Source organism: Microchirus variegatus (genome assembly GCF_963457635.1).
Source record: "Microchirus variegatus genome assembly, chromosome: 21".
Taxonomy (NCBI): Eukaryota; Metazoa; Chordata; class Actinopteri; order Pleuronectiformes; family Soleidae; genus Microchirus; species Microchirus variegatus.
In genome coordinates, this window is record NC_139822.1 from 580,452 (window position 1) to 601,271 (window position 20,820).

The 20,820-nt window shown below is 38.9% G+C and overlaps 1 protein-coding gene across 1 annotated transcript in view; it reads right to left on the bottom strand.

Annotated features, from left to right (window-relative positions):
* Positions 1–20,820, bottom strand: part of alk (ALK receptor tyrosine kinase) — a gene marked incomplete at both ends in the record, with an annotated part of 379,437 nt that overhangs the window by 80,529 nt on the left and 278,088 nt on the right. Inside the window, one exon of the mRNA XM_083907769.1 lies at positions 8,625–8,755. Within this exon, the coding sequence (XP_083763895.1) occupies positions 8,625–8,755 (131 nt within the window). The remainder of the gene's footprint in view (positions 1–8,624; positions 8,756–20,820) is intronic.

Consider the following 20,820-nt stretch of genomic DNA (forward strand, 5'->3'; position numbering starts at 1 on the left):
GTGGATTTAAATAACACCTTTAATGCATATGCAAATGGAGTGAACACAACACAACACAAAATTAACTGAAGCTTCTGACCTATATGTGCATAATTATATGAATTGTAATGCTGCAACATCATTGGCTGATTTGATAAGTGTATGAATAAGCAGCATAAGTGTTTTTATGGCTGACTGTGCGCAGAGGGTGTAAATTCTGATGTGTAAAATATTATAGGGAGTCACATTTTAAATACTTTAAAAACATTTTGATTAGGTATACACTTTAGGTACACTTTTGAACGAAATGGACAAAATACAATCACTTGAGGACCTAACACACACAGGACACCTTCTTGATGGACATCTGTTCAGCTATTGTTACTGCAAATACTAGAAAAACAAATCCCAATGCAAAGAGCTAAATGTTCCAAAGTCTGGTTATATTTCACCAGAATTGATGTGAATAATAATCATCGCCTCAAGTGTTATAAGAGTCTTGCTTTTAAAGGTGGTAACAAGCAATAGCAAGCATCACGACGCTGGACAGCCTAGCTCATAATAGGTCTCCTGTGTCCCCGCCACCTCAGGAATGTTATGCTAGCAGGAACCCACTGTGAGTCACTTAAATTATGCAACCAGGAGTTAAGTCTATTCCTCAGTTAGGGTTTCAACATTAAAACGGTTAGTCAGAAAACAGTTAAGTACGTAACTACTTTTATTTATTGATTGAGTCTGAGCATAGACCTCCTTCAAGTACATAAATATACTGAATTATTTTCAAAAGTTAGTGAGTTTTCCTAATGTTTATAATGAGAAATAAAACAAAGTTAATCCTTAACTTATTTTGTTTAGTTGTTTATCCTACAAACAACCAATGAGAGTATTGTTGAAGCACCAGATTTAAAGGGGTCATTATACTCTATTTCTCCAAGTTAAACTAGTTCCCTGGTGTCCTAATGAACATGTCTGTGACATGCTTTGGTCAAAATACCATAAGGATGAAGCACCACAGCAGTTCAATCACCCTGCCAAAACAGCCCTGTTCAGAACGCTCGATTTAGTAGTATCTCTTTAGGTCCACCTTAAAAAAAAGTTAAAAAAAACTTTTGACATCAGCCAGTCATGCTCTAGCAGGCACATCACTGTCATATATAACATGTATCCACTGGACAGATAAATCCTCTGAGGCTGGAAGTTTGTGTAGAACTCTGTGCTGCACTGTGGAGCCAAGGATAAAACTTTTTGCGGACTTCCGGTTTTCGGATACCGTTGCTCTCGCCAGCACTCTCGCGTGTTATCTGGACAAAGCGGAGCTCCGTGAGACAACAATTCCAGGAATTTAGCGCATTGTGACGTCCCAATGAGTGCGGAAGTCAATATCGCGTGTTACATATCCTGTACTTAGACTGAGGAGGACCACAAAAACATGAGTGAGTAATCTTTTTTCACACTTTGCCGATAGAAAGGGCCTCCAGAGTCCCTAATGTAAGGATTTAAATGATTGAAATTTTGATTTTGCATAATATGCCCCCTTTAAAGAAGTATCATAAATATCTAATGTATATCTCAGAGGTCAGAGGAAAATATCCAGGCTTACTCAAATAACGATTTGTTAAAAGCAAAGTATACAGAAATATCTTTGAATACATAATATATTAAATCTTGAAACAGACGGGCTACAGCAGCAGAAGACCACGCCAGGGGACTTAAGAAAAGTAGCGGTAGTGTATTTTTGTTCTGATCCACTGAAAAGATCATACAAGTAGTTAATACAACACATAAGCTTTTATTTTATGATCATATTGCTATTTTGGAAGCTCATGGTTGCTTTAAGCTTAACCTCGCTTTGTGTTAAATGAAAATACAAAACGGGTACTTTGTTGTCTGGAATTAATTACGGTGACTTATGGTATATGTATGTATGCACGCAACCTCCTCCATAATCTTAGTCTTAATTCAGTGTAGCATGCATTACTACATTACATCACAAATGCTAATCCCTCACTCGCAGTGCGTTCATTATAGTTTTTTTGAAGGGGTGGATCGCCCTTACCATTTAGAAACAACAACACTGGTACATTTTGTTTTGATGAATAAAGCATTATAGACATCACTTTAACAGAATAAAATTAAATTTAAGGTTACTGTGATATGAGTGAATTGCTTCGAGTCCCTAACATCAACAAATGTCTTCTTCCATGCCAGGTCAGGGTTGATTTAGACATCTGTTCCACTTGGCATGTGTATGCTGGGAACGCTGTACTTGGTGCCCTTGGTCATTTAACACTTGCTCAGTATCTTAAGATGAAACTGCCTGTATAGATTATGTTGGAAAAGTGCCTGCATTAAAAACTCAGTGTAGAGGAGATGCTGCATGGGAAAATTGCTAAAGCAGGAGATTGGATGGACCACGTGTTGCAGCTTAGAACTGCCAGATAGAGGCCTGACTTGGCAGAGTTTTTTTTTTCTTCTCTTTTTTCTTTGTCATTGGGCTAACAATGCATGACCTCCAACAAGTCTTAAATAGATCTAAAAGTATCCGGAGCCATCAGAAGATCTACAGATCCTCATACCAATTAACACCATGTTAAACTGGCAGGTAAGTGCGTCGTGTTTTTTCTTCAACTCCAAAAGACTTTCGCTAACCTTAATGATTGAATGAAACGCAAACGCAATAATAATGTTTTTTTTTTAACTCCAGGGTTAGGGTTATCCTTGGTCTGTAATTTGTCTGTCAAACACTTTTTTTTATCAGTTACTCTTCACTCTCGGAGAGCAATCAATAAATAGAGTTGTCTTGGGGCTACAATGCAGCTGATACATCTCACCCTCTCCTGTCATTTATTTATTACCTCCGCCAAGGAGGTTATGTTTTTGCCGGAGTTTGTTTGTCTGTCTGTGTGTTAGTAAGCAACATAACTCGAAAAGTCACAGAAGGATTTTTCAGGAAATGTCTGCAATGGGACCAGGAACAAGTGATTCAATTTTGGGCGTGATCCGTAGACGCTATCACTGGTTAAAACACTCTCTGTCTGTATTTTGTAGGCACTGAGCTGCCCTGGCAGAGGTCTGCGCTCTCTGAGTGCTTTTCTAGTTTATTTTTGCAAACACTCAAGACACATGACACATGAACATACACTGATTGATAATGACTGCATCATGTCTAAATCACTGAACATTGAGACAATGAAATGTGCACAAAGCAAGGGTGGTTGGTGACAGGTGAGCAATACATTCAGCATTTTAGAGACCAATTACAGACGATTACTGAAGTTAAATGTGATTAAAAAAAGTTAACAGGAATAAAACGGTTTGACCAGGGATTAAACCACAGTCTACGGATACTATTTCATGGATCATAAAGTAGTTTGAATTTCTATTTGTCAATATGAAGTAGCCAAATAAACACAAACAACAACAAATGGGACTTCCCAGCTGTTTCCAAATAAAAAGATAAGGGTGGCCAATCATATTCCAGGGGTAGCCAGTGCCACCCCCAGCCACGCCACTGTTCATGATTGGGTTGATTGGGTTTTACAACTGTAAACTCAACAAGTGTATGTGTATTGAAAGGGATATTCTAATCCAATGTTATAGACATGATGCATACCTCATCTTATTCCTGAATGATAACTATGAGGCTTAATATGTTCAACCATCATAATCAAACTTTTGAAAAATCAATCAACCAACACAATCAAACCTTGTGTTGCTAAATGTAAATTTCCATGGGTAACTTTGGGCCAATTCCAATTCCTATCTTGACCCTCAATCTTAACCCTCAAACTCAACCCTTAATCTTAACTGGCCTCAAAACCAAGTGTTGAGGGTTATTTTGTCACTTAGAAATGGGACACCCCTTAAATGCAGATACGTCTTCAGACTGTGGGGGGCAGAATAACGCGAAAGCTGCGCCCAGTCTGTCAACTCCAAAAAATAATAAGAAGAACACATTTACGTCAAGATTATTTATTTATTATATTTATTTTTTATTTCAGTCAAGTTATTAGGTTGTCAGTTAGTAATAAGATGATACTCATACAAATACCACAACTACGGACATATTCAGCTGGCAGTTACCACACACCACGGCTTATTGAAGGGTTAACGATAGCGAACGATCGTGTGTGCGCACCGGCCGGCTCTTAAAATAAATAAAAATAAATATTACACAACAATAACATCAGTAATCCATAATATGGGCCTAAACTAAGATAATACAATGGTTTTCATAATTTTTATATCTCTATTAACAAAGAAAATACTTAATTTGTATCGCACTCGCTTCGCTGCTTTCGACGCCAATCTTTCTCATGTGAAAACATGCAATGCATTCTGGTTAGCCATTGCTCCCAAGGGTGGTCTTGGAAAATCTCAATATTGAGGGCGATACAGCCCTTTAACTCGCCTCTCGACTCAATTTTTCTGAGAATCGGGACAGCACTTGCACTAGCGGGAGTGCGCATTTTTGAGATTGAGGGTTAAGATTGAGGGTTAAGCAAGAAATTGGAATTCACCCTTTGACTCACAGTGTTTTGGCCCTTGTTGCATTTTAACTTCTGATCCATGGGATTCAAATGTCAGCTCAAACTATTGCAAGTATAATGGATTTGGTGAAGGAAGACAATTGTTTGGAAGGAATAATTCAAAGTATAAATGATTGACTGGTTGAGATGTTGCAATAACACTGCAGCTTGATGAAACGCTTACAAGTTTGACAGGCAACAACGGGCCAGTTACATTCTGTAGCTCGCACTTACAAGCCACTGTGTCACTGGATCTCTTGTCATCAAGTATTTATATATAATCACCTTTTTACCCCATAAAAAAAACTCCACAGATGACTTTATTTTATACATGCAGTCAAGGTGAAACTGAAAACTTAATTAAAAGCTCATGCTGGAGATCTTCCATGTATTTAAAGGGAAGCCCCTGCATGACACTATGACACTGAAAGGCTTTTTCCCTCCAAATCACCACCACCCATCCATCCACACGTCCAACACTCTCCTCACTCCATCAGCTTTGGCCAAACCCATTTCCCTCATTGCGTCTACAGGGCCATCTGTGATTGATGGGCCTGGGGACACCCTCACTGTGCTGTGTACCTAATCACAAAGTATAGACTCACTGTGACGCTCCATTAGGAGCCTGCAGCACCATGGTGTAATGGTTAGGGAAATGGGCAAAGAATGGGAAGGTCACTGGTTCAAAGTCCCATGGGGTTTCCCACTGCCTTATCTCAGCTACATGTCCAATTGTAAAAATGCATTTGTGACAGTTTACAGGGTAATGCGCTCGCATAAATACTGAGTAAGCGCTTCCCTGACAAACATTGCTTCAAAGTCAAAGTTGTGATTGACACAATCTGACAATGAGCTTGCCAGTCACCACATTAGTTTACTTCCAGGGGAGAAACAAAAAACGTCATTAAGCGATCCGCTATACTTGACCAATTTGGTTCTACGACACAACCATCAGAGAAATACTGGGCAGAAGGGATTCTAACTTCCTGTCAGGAAGGATGAGCTTCAAAAGCAGGCATATATCCACACAAGTCACTTTCAGGGCAACAAATTGGATTGCTTGTTGGCCCTGTGACTGATGAGTTAATTAAAGTGGAGGAGTATAGAGAAAGAAGTCACACACTCCTCCATTTATTTATCCTGTATTGACGATATCTCTGAGCACTTCACTGGGTTGAGTAATCGCTGCCTTTCTGCACAGGAAAACAACAAAGAGACAGGAAATGGCCATTGTATTGTCAAATATGATAAAAGCTGAATTAATCAATGAGATTACACAAACCTTAAGTAATCGTAGAAGTAAGCAAGGAAAACCTGACTCTAACTATTGACAAACTCAAATAACAGTTAACAAGCAACACATTCAGTTGGAAATCATAATACTAGCTGATTTTTGAATTATGCTTTTCCTAAAAGATTCCTCTCGGCCTGCAGGAAATCATTATGCTGTTGCCCCAATCAGAAAAACAGAACATTACATGTTCACATAATTTCAATCTGAAAATACTGAAATTACAACATTTGTCACCAATAAATCTGTTTGATTAAATGTGAATCAAATTTTCAACCATCCATTTCAAAAGGCTGGTGACTAATAGTTGTAATTAGATCATTTTGAGCACAGGGGACTGGAACAAATAAAGCAAACAACTATCTTTGCCAGGGAATCAGTTTAAGAGTCTTAATCGAACAACCTGTCTTCATGTTCTGTGCTGGGTAGGAAGGGAGGTAATTTGAGCCCAGGCTTGTGACAGGTGCTGGAGGGGAGAGTGGGGGAGGTTTAGAACACTGTGAAATGTGGTGAGGCTGCACGATGAGCGTGCCGAGACGGATTAAGGCTTAGTTTGGGTGTGGGATGTGAGTAGTAGGTGTTGTGCTGCGAACCCAGGTGGTGCCTGAGGAAAGTACAGTACGTCTACATTTTCTCTCTACAAGCCACAGCTTATGTGCTGCCTGGCAAGAGGAACACAGTGAACCAAGAGAACAATTAAACACTGTTCAACTGTGTCTGAATTTGCATGAGCAACAGCTCCGTGTGCTCCGTCCTAACAGAATAGACACTGGAGAATAATTAACCCTGTATTGGAACTGATACTGATTTGTTTGTGCGTGAGCTGCTTTTATGCTCTTCTCTTGTTTTGCAGGCTTATCAGACAGTTTGGGGAAGTGACTCCCTCCGTCTTATGCTGTGTTGAAGGTTCAGGGAAGAGATATGAAATGTACAGGCAGTTTAGTTTCCTTTACTTGTTTTGCAGGCATGTATGGATTTACATTACAGCTGTGAGAGACTCATTATTATGTACTGTGCATTGTTCCCTGACCTCAGGTCTAAACATCAAAAGCTAATTTAAACAGCAAATTTGAAGAACCAGATCTTTTTTGAAAGATGTTAACCAATTTTCCTTCTTCAGTCAACATTGACCAAGCATAAAAGCTATTTCATTGTTGCAGAGCTTGAAGAGACTCACCCAAGATTAAGTTTGCCGAACTGTGTGTATGTCTCTGAATTGAAAGAGGCCCTTGGGAACGATTCCTTTTAAGATGTCATATATGGTATTATAGGAAAATATATAATCTAAACTCTGCTGGAATACTTTTCAGCACGTAGCAAAACAAGCAACGAAGTCAAATGGGCTTTGAAGAAGCTTCGTACAGTACTGGGCCATCTTTCTCATGTCATCTGTCCACCTAAACTCTCTGTCCAGAAAACCAGGGAAACAGAAGATGATAATTCTTGACAGGAGGGGGAAAAATTGTTCACACAAGGCAATATTCCCAGATGTCCAATGAATCTTCGAAAAGAAAACATTTCTGAATGTTCTATGTCCTGTGTGTATCCTGAAACCACAACTAATAAATGAATAATAACAAGCTTACAAAAGTCTACAACTGTGACAGCCATGTTTTGGGGTAAATGCTAGCAGCTCGAGTTGGTGCGAAGGTTGTTTTTTCAAGAGGAGTGGTTTTTAATTTTCTCTGAACTGAAGTTGCTTAAAAAAAAAAAAAAATAAAAAAAACAGCTCAGTGTCTCAAAGAGAATTCTTTAAACATTCCACACTGTGTACTCAACATATTTTCTAAGGATTCGAAGAGTGCTGAGCTGGAGTGCAAGCATAATGCTAATGCAATAAAAAACAAAAAATAAAGTAGGTATGTTAGTAAGCAACATTTATATCAATGTAGAACTCTCTTTTTTGAGTCCTGCTGCCAGTTTTCAGATTTAATTTAGTCCATAATAAGCAGCTACTGGAGGAGTATCATCCTTCACTTGATTATTCCTTTTTATGTTAAGCAGTCTCTAGCACAGTCTGGTAAACAAGGTGGATAACTTATCTTCTAAAAACTTGAAATTCACCAAGTCACTCACTCATCATGCACTTTTGAAAATATGAAGACATAGTATATTAAAATAGATTAGGATGATGTTAGAATGTGTATGGTGCAACAATGTGTCCCATTAAAACATCATCTGCTTGACATGACATTTTTGCACCATCCTGCCCACCAGACATGTCAGCTAAAAAAAGGGGATTTTGTCCTCATTTCCTCAGTACTGCAAACACAAAATGTTTGAACACGTGTTGTTGTGCTTCTGCATCTAGCACAGAGGAAATTGAATCAGTTACATTAATCCAATTTCAGTAGTTTCCAAGGTTGACAGAGAGGCGCATTATTTCGGTCTCAAGCAGAGTGTGCATTCATTATTTCATCCATTCATTGCACAACATGGTGCAATGAATTTAAAAACACAGAATGGAGCTGTGCAATTTTTTTTTTGACATGTTGTAACTGCTGTGAGAAGTTGGCCACGTTGAAGACATGTGAGACACATTTAGTGTGCAAACATTTCACTATTCAGACACTTGCACTCCAAGACAATCTGAACAATTGAGCAGGGTTTCCAAGTATTTGTGTATATACATTTTGACCAAAAAAACAACAAAAAAAGGCAATATTCAACTAGTATTTGTAAATATACATGTATATATAAAAAATTATGTGCATTATTTTCCTCTGAGATGAGAATAATTTTGTGCTGCTTACAAACAAACAGACAAACATAGTGGAAACATAACTCCATTGGCGGAGGAAAATACATGGATATTAACAACTTACCCATGGTGCAGTTGGTGGTGAAGTGGGGCTCGATAGTGGCCATGTCATCCTGTGGGATCCGCTGATCATAACTGGCAGAGACCCGAAAAGGCGATCCGTGGGTGCCCAAGGTGAGGTGGACCACTGCCCAGCTGCCAAGGAGAGAAAGCAGGAGCAGGGTCAGTGCGATGAGCAGACACCATGACTGACAGAAAAACCCACATCTGCTGCTGGGGACGGGGGTTAGAGTAGCACAGGCCTGCAATGTCTGAGCTCCTAAAGTCTCAGCAGAGGGACTGTCCAGGGCTTCAGTGGAAGCAGTCATGGGGACGTCCTCATTCTCCTCCAGTTTTGGAGAGATGCTCTCTTCCTTAGTCTGGTGGTGCATGACCCACCCTAAGAGTCCAGCCCAGACTTTTGTGCAGGTTTAGAAGTGACCAAGGTGCAAAGGGGGAGTGTGGAGATGGCTCAATACCCAGGCTTTACAGCACACTGATCCAGGTGTGAGGTTCAGAGACACACACCAACAACACACTCAGGTCAAGTCCTTGTGCTGAGTTAAGCTGCAGTCCTGCGGTGAATGCTGTCCTCCCTCACCCAGCGACTGGCTTTGTGTAGTTCAACTGTCCCTAATTTTATTAAGCAAATTACACGGATTTCTCTTTGGCTCTGAGCTCATCAACATCTCTCTCTCTCTCTCTCTCCGTCTCTCCCTCTCTCCCCCTCCCTCTCTCTACCCTCCCCTGTCGCTTGTCTACCCCTTCACTTTTGCATACATAATAATACATCATTTGTTTACCTACATATGCTACAATACATGGCCACGAGGCTCGAGCTTCAGCCTATTTCTTTTTTCGGTCATTGATTTTGAGAAATGTTACAGAACCCACCCATAAGCAACACTTGACACTTCACAGCAACAGCTCAGATAGGAAGAGAATATATTTGATAGTAAGTTCATATGTCACATGAAAATAAGGATGGCTCAATAACACCTTTTGTGTCCAACATAATAGTGTTGTCACAACCCTGGGTATGGGCCAATACTAATATCACTCTGATGCAGTCCTTTTACATGTCTCGACTATGCTGTCAGTGATATATTTTTTGTGCTGATGTACTATAGCCATAAACAGACCGCAGCATGACTCAGTTAAAATGCAGTTGCTGCTTTTTATTTACTTTTGTAGACTCTGTGCCTGGTGAATTTTTATGTGACATTTTGGGTTTTTTGGATTGGCTCAGTTCCCAAGGTTTTCTTTTTCTAATGTCGGATCTTGTGATTTTGTCCTGTATCAGATGCCAATATTGAGTTACTCACACATATCCCTTCATGGCAAAACTCCAACTTTGGTTCTAAAAGCACAGCTTTTTCTTTTGCCCTATGTTAGTTGGGATTGGCAGCAGCGTCCGCTGCATGTGAAGGATAAAGCGGTAGAAGATGGATTAAAAGTGTGCTCGAACGCGATCAAGTATATGAGTTCAGAATCAGGTGCTTATCACAGATCGTCCGATGCAATTTTCTTCTCAAAACATTCCCATAGCAACACAGCACATTAGAAGCTCAGGTTAATTTTATCTCTTTGAGACAACACAGAATATTGTTTTTTTTTACTGAGTGAGACAATGATTGGATACATGCGGCAAAATCGTCACTTCCAGGGAAGCTGGGAGTCAATGAAACAGCGGGTGGGGGCACAGACACTGAGGTGATGCATGATGATTGGAGGAACTGTCTGAAAGGCGGAACCACTTTTGATTGACAGCTTTTGTAGAAACTAGTGCCTTTTCTATCTCAATCACATGTGGAGTTTGCGAGTGAAGTCCAGGAGCAAACTGCAGCCGGTTGTGTCATTTGCTCTGTGATAGCCAATTTTTGTTAGTACATAGTATACACTGTAAAGAAAAACACTATTATAGCATTTCTTTGGCTGAGTTGTTTGTTTATCTATTAACCTTTATCAATGTCAGTGCAGTCGTTGTTATTTATGCATTAATAACTGGGCCTAAAATTAGCTTCCCCAGCTTTAAAGACCAACAACCATCCCTGGTATAAAAAAGACCAAAATTAACTAAACACTAATTAAATGTATGTAAGTAAGTTATTGAGAGCACAGGCATGAGCGACTATGTATGTGCAGCCTTGGTGAGTATTTATCATAAATCCTGTCCATTTAATGCTGTTTAGTTTTAACCAGAGCCCTTGAAAGTGACTAACTAATATTATAAATTAAATGGTGTGATCCCCTAAGTTATAATGAAAGGTGCAAATAAAAAGCCAACTGCAACAAAAGTAATTGCACTCATTATTAGGTAAGAGCCAGTCTTTGATTTTTAAATAGGGTCTGATTTTACTTTTTCATGGACTTGGATAATACAAGTGTAAAAACGAATCTGTGGAGAGATGTTCTGGCATGTTTTCACAGATTATTCTTTACAGCTGATCTTTGTTGAATGGATTGTGTTGCTTTAATTTCCACATTAAATACTCCAGAGATGCATCACAGTTATCAGTATTTTCCTCTACAGCAGAGTGTGTGGGAAGACAATTTTTTCGGATTTCCAAGCTTCTTGCGGCTGAAAGCCATGTATTCATTAAGTATTTGTGTATAAATTCTGGGCCCTATCTGATCCAGGACAATTTATTTTGGTTACATCCAACCAAAGAATTTACTACCAGTACTCATCGGGCTTTGTCAACCAAATATCCACCGTTGACTGTAACCATTGCTGTAACTATGTTTTGGCCTTTGAGAGTAGATTTTACACAAGTTCATAATCCATAAATTTAATGATAAAAAATATATTTTTTTACTATATAATACTATACACAATTTACTGTGAAATAATAGTTCTCTCCTCCCTCTTCACAACCTGATAGCCATCAGTAAATAATGTTATCTCTGTGTCTAGTGTCTGTAAAAAACAACATTTTGTTTGGACTGAATTTGCTGTTGCTAACCAACCTGCCAACCTGTGTGATTCATGGTTGTTTAGTGCCGTTTTAAAAGTCATTCAGACATGATGTAGTTGCTATGAACAAAAACATCGTCCTCACATCACTCTCTCCTCACCTCTGCTTTAAGCAGTTACCTGCTCTGTGTGTTTTGAGGGTCAAGCTTTGACAGGGGTACAGATCTCAGATGGTGGGATGTGTCGGTTGCAGTGTCGTCTGCTATTGCAATCTTTTCCAGATTCCTAAACTAGATGAGTCCCGCCCCGCTCCCCCTAAGTAATGTATAATTTTTCCTCAGATGTTGCATAATAATTATATAATATTTTTATGTTGTGTTATTTCATCTGGTCTTCTTTTTTTGACTAAGTCAAATGTAATAGAAAGCAGTAAAAAAGCTAGAATTTTTTGGGGGGTTTATCTTGTGCACTATTTGGAGGGAATTGTAAGAGAGTACAGCAAATATAAATGCACACATGCACACAAGCAAACCCCACTACACAAACAGGCTCTGTGCTTTTCTGATTTCCCCAATGTCTGTGCTCTGACTCACAAGGCTTTGCATTACTTTGCTGGCTTCCCCTCTAATCATGTGGTTTTTTTTTATGTTGTGTTGCAATTCCTTCTATCATATTCCCTCTATCAGTGCCGTCACCGCTTTCTAGTCCCTTTTCACCAAACACTCCTCCTCCTTCCATCTTTCTCTGTCCCTTCAATCAGATTTAGCTCAGAGTGGAGCAAAGGTCCTGACCAGAAGGGAAGTAATGTTATAGCAGCACAGTACATCGTTAGATTACAGCTTTGCAGCGTGGGACCTGCTCCCTGCCATATCCCATAATAGAAAGAAAATGAAGGCTTAGATAAGGGCTGCCATTGTAGCTTTGATAACCTTGAAAAAAAAACTGACAGCTGAGCAATATACATATGAAGTGTCTGACGAGCCACCAGCTCAGCTAATAGCCACATTTAGAAATGACCTCTCTGCTTAACATGCAGCATGACAATGACATCATTTCATGTTTCACTCTTTTTGTGCGCAAGATGAAGATTAAGAAATGCATTAAAAAAAAAAAAATCTAAAGTTGGTGTAAATATAATAATACATGGACCAAGTTTTACTGCATCCAATCTAAAGTGATAAATGTAAACCTGACCTTTTCTCTCACAGTGCAAACATGCACAGGTCTCCAGAACTACTGAATTATTTTTGATGTCTTATCACGCTGCTTCTGGGGCTGGAGCTCACAGTTCTGATTAACTGAGCAGTGGATCAGAGCGGAGCTGCCAGAGCACATCACTCAAACGTTTAAGCCTAATTAGTAGCATACAATGCAAGGCACAGTCCTAAGTACGAATACATAAAATGAAAATGAATGATCAAGTCTCCATGCAGGAATTAGATATACATGACTAATGTGAATACAGATGCTGATAAGTCTCATTATAGTCCTTTGTGTTTTAATGGATAGTTGGTTATTTAACAAAAGTCACCTGACCTTTGTTCTGACTCCTGTTTGGTGAAAGCCCTCCCCCCACAATGATGAGAATGTTTTTCTGCTCCACACAAGAACAAAACAGCTCATGCCAATAAATCACTGAATTCAATTGACAATTCTCATTTCATAATGCTATTCATTTGTGCTCCCTTAGTGCTCTGCTCTGGCTAATGTAACTCTTTTAATTTTCATTTGGTGAGCGCGTGCGTTGGGGAGGATGCTGGATAACCACATTAAGTTTTGTTTTTCTTGTGGCTTCTGGTTTGCATTAACAGTAAATCACATACATCAACCAATACAAACACAACACCATGGACAAACAACACATTAAGTATCGTGTTACACAGTGGCACTGTTTTTCCAAAAGCTGTGAGACTTGGCTGGACACATAGACACATAAGGCTAGCACAGATGAGTCTTACGGTTTTCCCAAGGACAACAATCTGGATGTAAGAATAAACTGAATAGCCATCAGGAGTCTGTTAGTAAACTCTCTTGATGTTGATGTCTCGGTCACTAGTTTCAGGTCCTCTTCATTGGCACATGATGCACAACACATACTGTATGAGTGGGCATGTGCGTGATTGACAGCTGGTATCATTCAAAAGGAGCCTGGTTGCAGGTGGCAGCTCTGAAATTACATACGCAAAATGTCAACAAGGCACAGGCCAAATCGCAATTCTGGAGGCTTCAAAATGTGAGTTGTTTTTTCTAGTGATTAGGCGATGTTTTGAGGAAAACGGTCATCTTTTCCTATTGGGGAAAGAAAAAAAAATCTAAAGGTCTACTGTTTAACATTTAGTTTCTCCAGAGAAGAATATTTATATAACACCTCATTCCCACTGGTTCATGCCAGGTTCTGGTTCTTCACCAGTGGGAATGTGCATTCATTCCCGGGTGACATGACTGTAATGCCCACAGGTTTTGGCTTTGGCTCCGATCAGCATCAGTGGGAATTTAAGACCAAAGTGAACATGATCATTTCTTCTTCATCTGCTCCATTTTCTTAGAGATTGCAACGCTAAGGCCTGCATTCATCTTCCAGTTGCTAGCACTGCTGTTAGCAATAAAGTTTTTTTGCGATTCTTGCTTTTTAAATCTTGGGACAGTGTTCAACGCAATTTATTTCAACACAATTTCATCAATCAACGATTGATTAAAAGAAAGTCCTCAAGAAAAGATACAAAATAATAACCATGCATTTGTTGTGGCTGATTCTGACAGTTTAGGGAAAACATTAAGTTTATTATGAGGCACATTCAATGAACAAATTGTATAAGGTACCAGTACACATAATGTGCCAATGTCAGCTGACATAGGGTGAAAGGTGGGGTCATTACGGGCCAACATTTGAAGTTTGTTATTACTGGGAAAGTCTGTTAAAACAACGGGAAACTTGACTGTGTGCTTTTATGTTTTTATGATGTTGTGTAAACATCTTGTACTAATGTCTGACTACATTAGCTGGACACATGGGGATTCCCCTACTGAGTGACTGACTAGGGGTGGGAATCTTTAGGTGCCTGACCATTCAATTACAGTTCAGGGGCCACGATATGATGATAAAAATTATTATCGATTAGCTTGATTCACTTTCAATTAGTCTTTTGAAAGTCTTTGTCTCACTGTGTGATCACTCACCACTTGCTGTACACACTGCTATAACAACAGTGCATTTGTAATGAGAAACAAGAGTTTTATTCATTTCCATTATCATCTATTAAACTAAATTAATTGTAAACTGGATTGTAAAGAAGTAGCATCTTGAATTGCAATTCACACATTGAAGACACAATGTGAAATTAATTGTGCTTTTATGTGCGTGTGTTTATCAGCTCATCATCATTAGCACCCGTGTGGCTCTCATTCATTGCTCTTGTCTGGAGCACATGTGACATTAGCCTCCACTTATTGGTGATAAAGTGTGCAGTTATATTGACGTACGATTCGGTGGCAAAAGATGTCCAAGCATCACATGTAATTTCTATCTTACCCGCTTTCACAAGTGAGGCTGTGACTTCTGTATTGGTTTTGTTGTGTGTGTCAGGATCGGCATGCTTCTTTGTTATCTGCTCCCCACAAAGTGTCCGGATAACGGCGCGCTGCGAGTTCTGCCTTTTCGCACCGTCTGTTTAACGTTATTTAACTTTAAAAGATCTGAATTTGGACATCGATTCAGAATTGTCCATGTCTGAATTGAGACTAATCTAAGAATCAATGTTTTTTTCCCCACCCCTATGACTAACTGACTCCTTTGCACAGTGAACAAGATTACTTTTGTCCCGCCTGCTGGCTGCTGTCTCACTCGAGTCACAACAGAGCCCAGATCAGTTGAACTGTGAGATAAACAAATAATTTCAGTAAGTGATTCAGTTCTTTTGCGAATGACACAACACTATTTTATGGGTATTTTAGGCAAAGGCCATGCTTTACTGAGGTCACCAAGTTAAGCCAGCATTTCTACAGCAGACTTAATTTAAACACCAAAAGTGTACGATGCAAATGAGGAGGAAAAGCTCCGCCCACATAAATCCAATGTTTAAACCAACAAAAAAAGAAGCAAGGAAATGGCAAAACATGACAGATTGGGAGAGTTCTGAACAAGTGTTTGCATCCTTTTTGGTATGTGAAGGCCAACATTGATGCCCAACACATGAGAGACAAATGTTCCAGTTTTCAGTCTCATCATATGACTATTTATTACACACTGGGTCTGTAAAACAATGCTAGTTGTGCCCTGTTCAACAGTACCTAAAATGCTAAAATCTCTTTGACTTAATGGTATAGTTGACTATGCATTGTAGGGTATGGAGTAAATGTTTGACTTATCAGAGAGATCCCTCCATTCTCCACCAAATTGAATTATGTGAGCAGTTGACACAAAACTAAAAGAGGATACTGAGGGCATCATATAAGTGTCTTCCTTGTGTGTTCATTGCTTCACTGCCTCAGTGATTTTCATCACATGTTGTTTGGATTGGATAGTTTTTCGTCACTATCCTGATTCAATTTGCTGAATGCAAATTGAATCAGAAAACTAATTAGAGAACTAATATGGAGAAAATGAAAGGGAAGGAGAAGATATAAGATGGATTCAGCTGGAGGCGGTTGCAGGACAGAAAGCCCATTGAGGAATGAAGACAGTCCTACACTCAAGCACAATGGGAAACTGTTTGACAGTGGTAACAGATATTTTCGCCGTGTTATGCTGCTTGTCATTTTACTGTGTTAATGATGCCAACGTCATATCTCCTATATTTATATTGTAAATTGATTAGATTACACATCATTAAAAAAAATCCTTTATTATGGGCATGATGCCAAGCACTAGCTCATATTTTATTGGCTGCATGCTTTTTTTTTTGTCTTTCTACCTTAGTTCAACAATAAACGACGGGGAAGAAAAGCCATTTTCCACCACTTTATAGAGAACATCTCAAGTGTAGCTTCACTAATTAATCAAAGCAAACAGAGCTTGAACTGGAAAATGCAACAAGTGTATAAACGAGTTTCTGATTTGAAGAAAAAAGTGGTGGAACATCATTATGCTGTGTCTAGCAGCAGCGCACAAACACAGACATACCGCATAACAACTTCTAAGGTCTGATTCTGGCTGCAGAACTTCTGTCTTTGTTGCAGCAATTTCATCTCCCAAAATGAAAATCTTTCAAAACAAATCTGTGAGAATATCTCTTTGTCTCATCCAAACAACATTGTGTAGAACACAGCCTGGTAAGTCTATGACAAAACAGTTAACTTATAATTTGGATATCAACAAAACAGCGTACACAGTCTTGACAGAAGTCATTTAACTAACACCCTAAAATCTAGGTGCATGAAATGGAAAAGGTCCAAGTACTCTTGAATGCATCTTACATTTGCAGTAAAACTAAAGCAAGGGAAGGACAGAAATGGAAACCGTTTTACATAGTAATGGAATTTTCTCCCCCTAAGAGACACTGCCATAGGTTACAATCATGTTGGCTATTTTAAACTGTAGAGCTAAGATGAAATTGATTGAAAACGATGCTGTGTATGACTAGATATGTATAGATGTGGCAGGGGTTAGGACAGATAGGAGGTGGGTGGGGTGCTGCTGTGATTGGTGCGAGATCAGGATGAGGCCCCACTGATTCCTGACAAAAATGGTGTAGTGGATTATGTCGAGAGAAGTGCAGATAAGATTGAATGGCCTAACATGGCCCAGATAAATTAATGCCAATTCTCCAAACTAAGCAGGACTTCTGAATCATATCTGTTGGGAGCAATATTGTGCGTCTGTTTGTTCAAACAAAATACGCCCAGAATGGATACATTTTGATTTCCACAATGCACTGTACGTTCTGTCTTTAGTGGCTTTCATTTATGAAATGATGATTAATGATCTCTGTTAATCTCCTATAAATCTCACTACAAAGTCCACCAGCTTTTGTTATTTCTTTGTGTTTGTGTTCTTGGAGTGCAACTCCTTCCTCGTTCCTGCCACGGAAATGCCTGGATGACGCCGGTGTAAATGGGCATTCACGTGAAATGTGTCACTGTGAGCAGACGTTGACTCGCGTTAAACAATGTTTACAGACGGTCTGTCTTGACGAGCTTCGCTCCATCGCTGCCACAGTTGACGCTAATGGAGCCACACAGTGGATTAAATAGGTGCAGCCTCGAACATTTGTTTTCTCCGCTACTCGCTGTTCTCCTCATGGTAACAGTCATTTCAAGTGGATAAACGCTGTGTTACATGTGTTCGATCTCTTATTTTATTGCTTGCATGCTTTTTTGTCTTTCTACCTTTGTTCAACAGTAAACAACGAGGAAGACAAGCCATTTTCCACCACTTTATTGAGAACACCTCAAGTGTAGCGTCACTAATTAATCAAAGTAAATAGAACTCACTGTTCTCCGCTGACACCAACGCTGTATTATTTGGCTTCGGTTTCATTTCCATCTCAGCTAACATTGCATGACAGTTAATTGGACAGCTAGTGCTGATTTCATGAACAAAAAAATAAGTAATGTATATACACAGTTGCGCACACAATTCAATCCATGCATAATCTATTTATAGAGAATAAATACACACATTTAATGTATATTGCGGTTTACGGTTTGGTTTTGCACCTCTAGTCAACTGAACACATTTGACAATACTTTGATTCTAATAGACATGTTTATTTTTTTATCACACTGGTTCACATTTGATCTTCTAAATATTTATTAATTTGAAAATCACTACCCTGCATTCATATTTAATTGCTAAACCTACACACTGAAACTACATATACAAGTGGGAATAGATGGTAAAACTGGAACTATAGTGGGGGAATGGACTTAAGACAAAAAAAATGCATTACTGCTGCTGCTGCTCCGGGTTCATAGTGTGACCAGTACCCTTTATTTAGCACACTACACATGGATTTATTTTCATATTCTCTGCATTTTATAGGTAATATTAGTCATATTTTAATGTGAAGCAGAGCCTCAGTTTGATCTACTCCTATTTGTTCAGTGTCTCTCTATCCCAGGGGTCAGAAACCTGCAGCTCTTAAACGTGTCTCCAGTGGCTCTGTGGATTTTTTTTTTCCATTTGAATTCTTATTTAACATGGTTATAAGTCCAAAGTGGGCATACATTCTCTCACTTGTAAAATATTTGTCCTCAAAGAGTCACCAGGTCCTTCATTTACCTCTGCTGCAGACTACAGCATAAATTTATTCGGGGATAACTTATAGTGGCATTTATTTTTAATTAAAATATGAAATAAAATAACAGTTAGAATTGTCAATTGTAAATTGTGATTACATTTACATCAATTTCAGTTTTAAATATAGCTTTTAATATACAAATAAAATGATCTTCAGGATTTTTAAGTCTTTTTAACTGATCTACAGTTCAGCATTGTTTGGTTTGATTCCTGACTCTTCCAGTGCCGACAGTAGTATAGACACAGATCGCTTGGAACCTCACCAGAGCCGGTACTAAAAAACTACCAGGTAAACAAAACAAGCTGTGCTGAGCTGAGTTGTGCTGGAACTGTGTAGTGGAAAATCGCCATAAGAGAAGAGGCGACACCTGAGGAGACTCCTTGTGGGACCCCTTGTGGGGATTTATGTCGTTCCATTTTATTACCCAATGTTGTGTTTTATCATTTTAATTTGGTCTTTTGCAGGAATGGCCTTTATTAGAGGCTTTCTCACACTCAACCACCTTCGCTTTGAATGCTGGGTCTGTTTGACTTTGCACTGAACTGTGAATCTGTGTGAGCTGACCAAGTCATGTGACATTAAGATGACAGTGCTGATGTAACCTGTGAGCATTTACTACAAATCAACCTTGCAGGTCTTTGTCGTATTGACAAACACACACACGTGGAAGTATTGTGACATTCTTCACATGTGCTAAAGCTGATGTACAAAGACATATCCACACAGATTTAATTCTGCACTCGCTGTCACATTTACAAAATATTGGTTTAAATGGAGCAAATATGTGCCAACATGTATTTTTCTTATATTTGTAATTTACACAAAAAGCCTTCAGCATCAAAACTGCACAGCACATCTAACCTGATTCAATGTTGTATTGATATTGATTGTATTGATTGAAGTAAGACCTTCACAGTACAGGGAGAAGAATTCTAATTGAATGGATCTATCCATCTACACCTTTAAATAATTTAACTCTTGTAATTTGCACCATTCATTTACTCTTTTTATTCATTACTGAGAATGTATTGCACGGTGCCCTTTTGCAACAGGTCATTAAATTGATATGCTAACTTTCAATCAAATAATAGAGGTCAAACTGAAGAGGGATTATTGACTTACCAGGGGGACTTTGATTGGAAGCTATGGTAAAATGTATAAGGGAAATTAATAAGGAACAGTGCCAATGCCGATGGAAACAGATGGCCGAGATGTCTTAGTAGTAAATGTAAATGATGGCAATCCATCAATAGAATGACAGGTCGGCAATAAAATCCTCATTTCCATTTTATGAGCTTTCTTCACCAGCGTTATAGGTTTTGCCAATAGAATTTGCCTATGTCTTTGTAAGCGTCGTATCAATTCTGTTCACTGTTGGAACCACTGTAATGAAACAAGGTCTTTGGCATCTTCTGTTGAACATACTCACATGAATAAACTCTCTGAGTAGAGCAAATTTGAATAGGTAGAGTTTAAAAGACAGCAATCATACAAATGTAATGGTTATAACCACGTGGAGAACGATAACAAAATGTCATATTTAAAATCAAATGGCTTTGTGAGTACAGTTTTGCAGAGGTTTACAACCCATCTGCATTCTGACATCGTCTGTCAATTCTTACAATTATAGATACAGCAAAAGATTGTGACATTTTAGGAAACATAGAAGATCACCTGCCTTATGACAGTAGAGCCTCATAAAACAGAGGCCTTTCAACACCCAGAGTAACATTTTAATGTAGACCCAATAATTTGTGTGACAGTAACACTGATACAATAAACAAACATCACATTCTATCACATTGACTATATTTATTCTGACTGGCCAGGTGGCTGCACAAGTGTTGATGTGTGTGGTGCAGCTATAAATGCATAAGCACACTACAGTCAGTTTATATGACATTCGAAAAAGAAAACACATTTTTTGTTAGTCCCATTAAAACTGAACTTCTAAAATACATGGTAACATGTCAGACTAACCCATCCAACTGGGATCCGAGGCACTACTTTTACTTATTTTCAGTCAGACCAGAGTCGGACTCAAGCTGGCTGGGTGATCTGCCCAT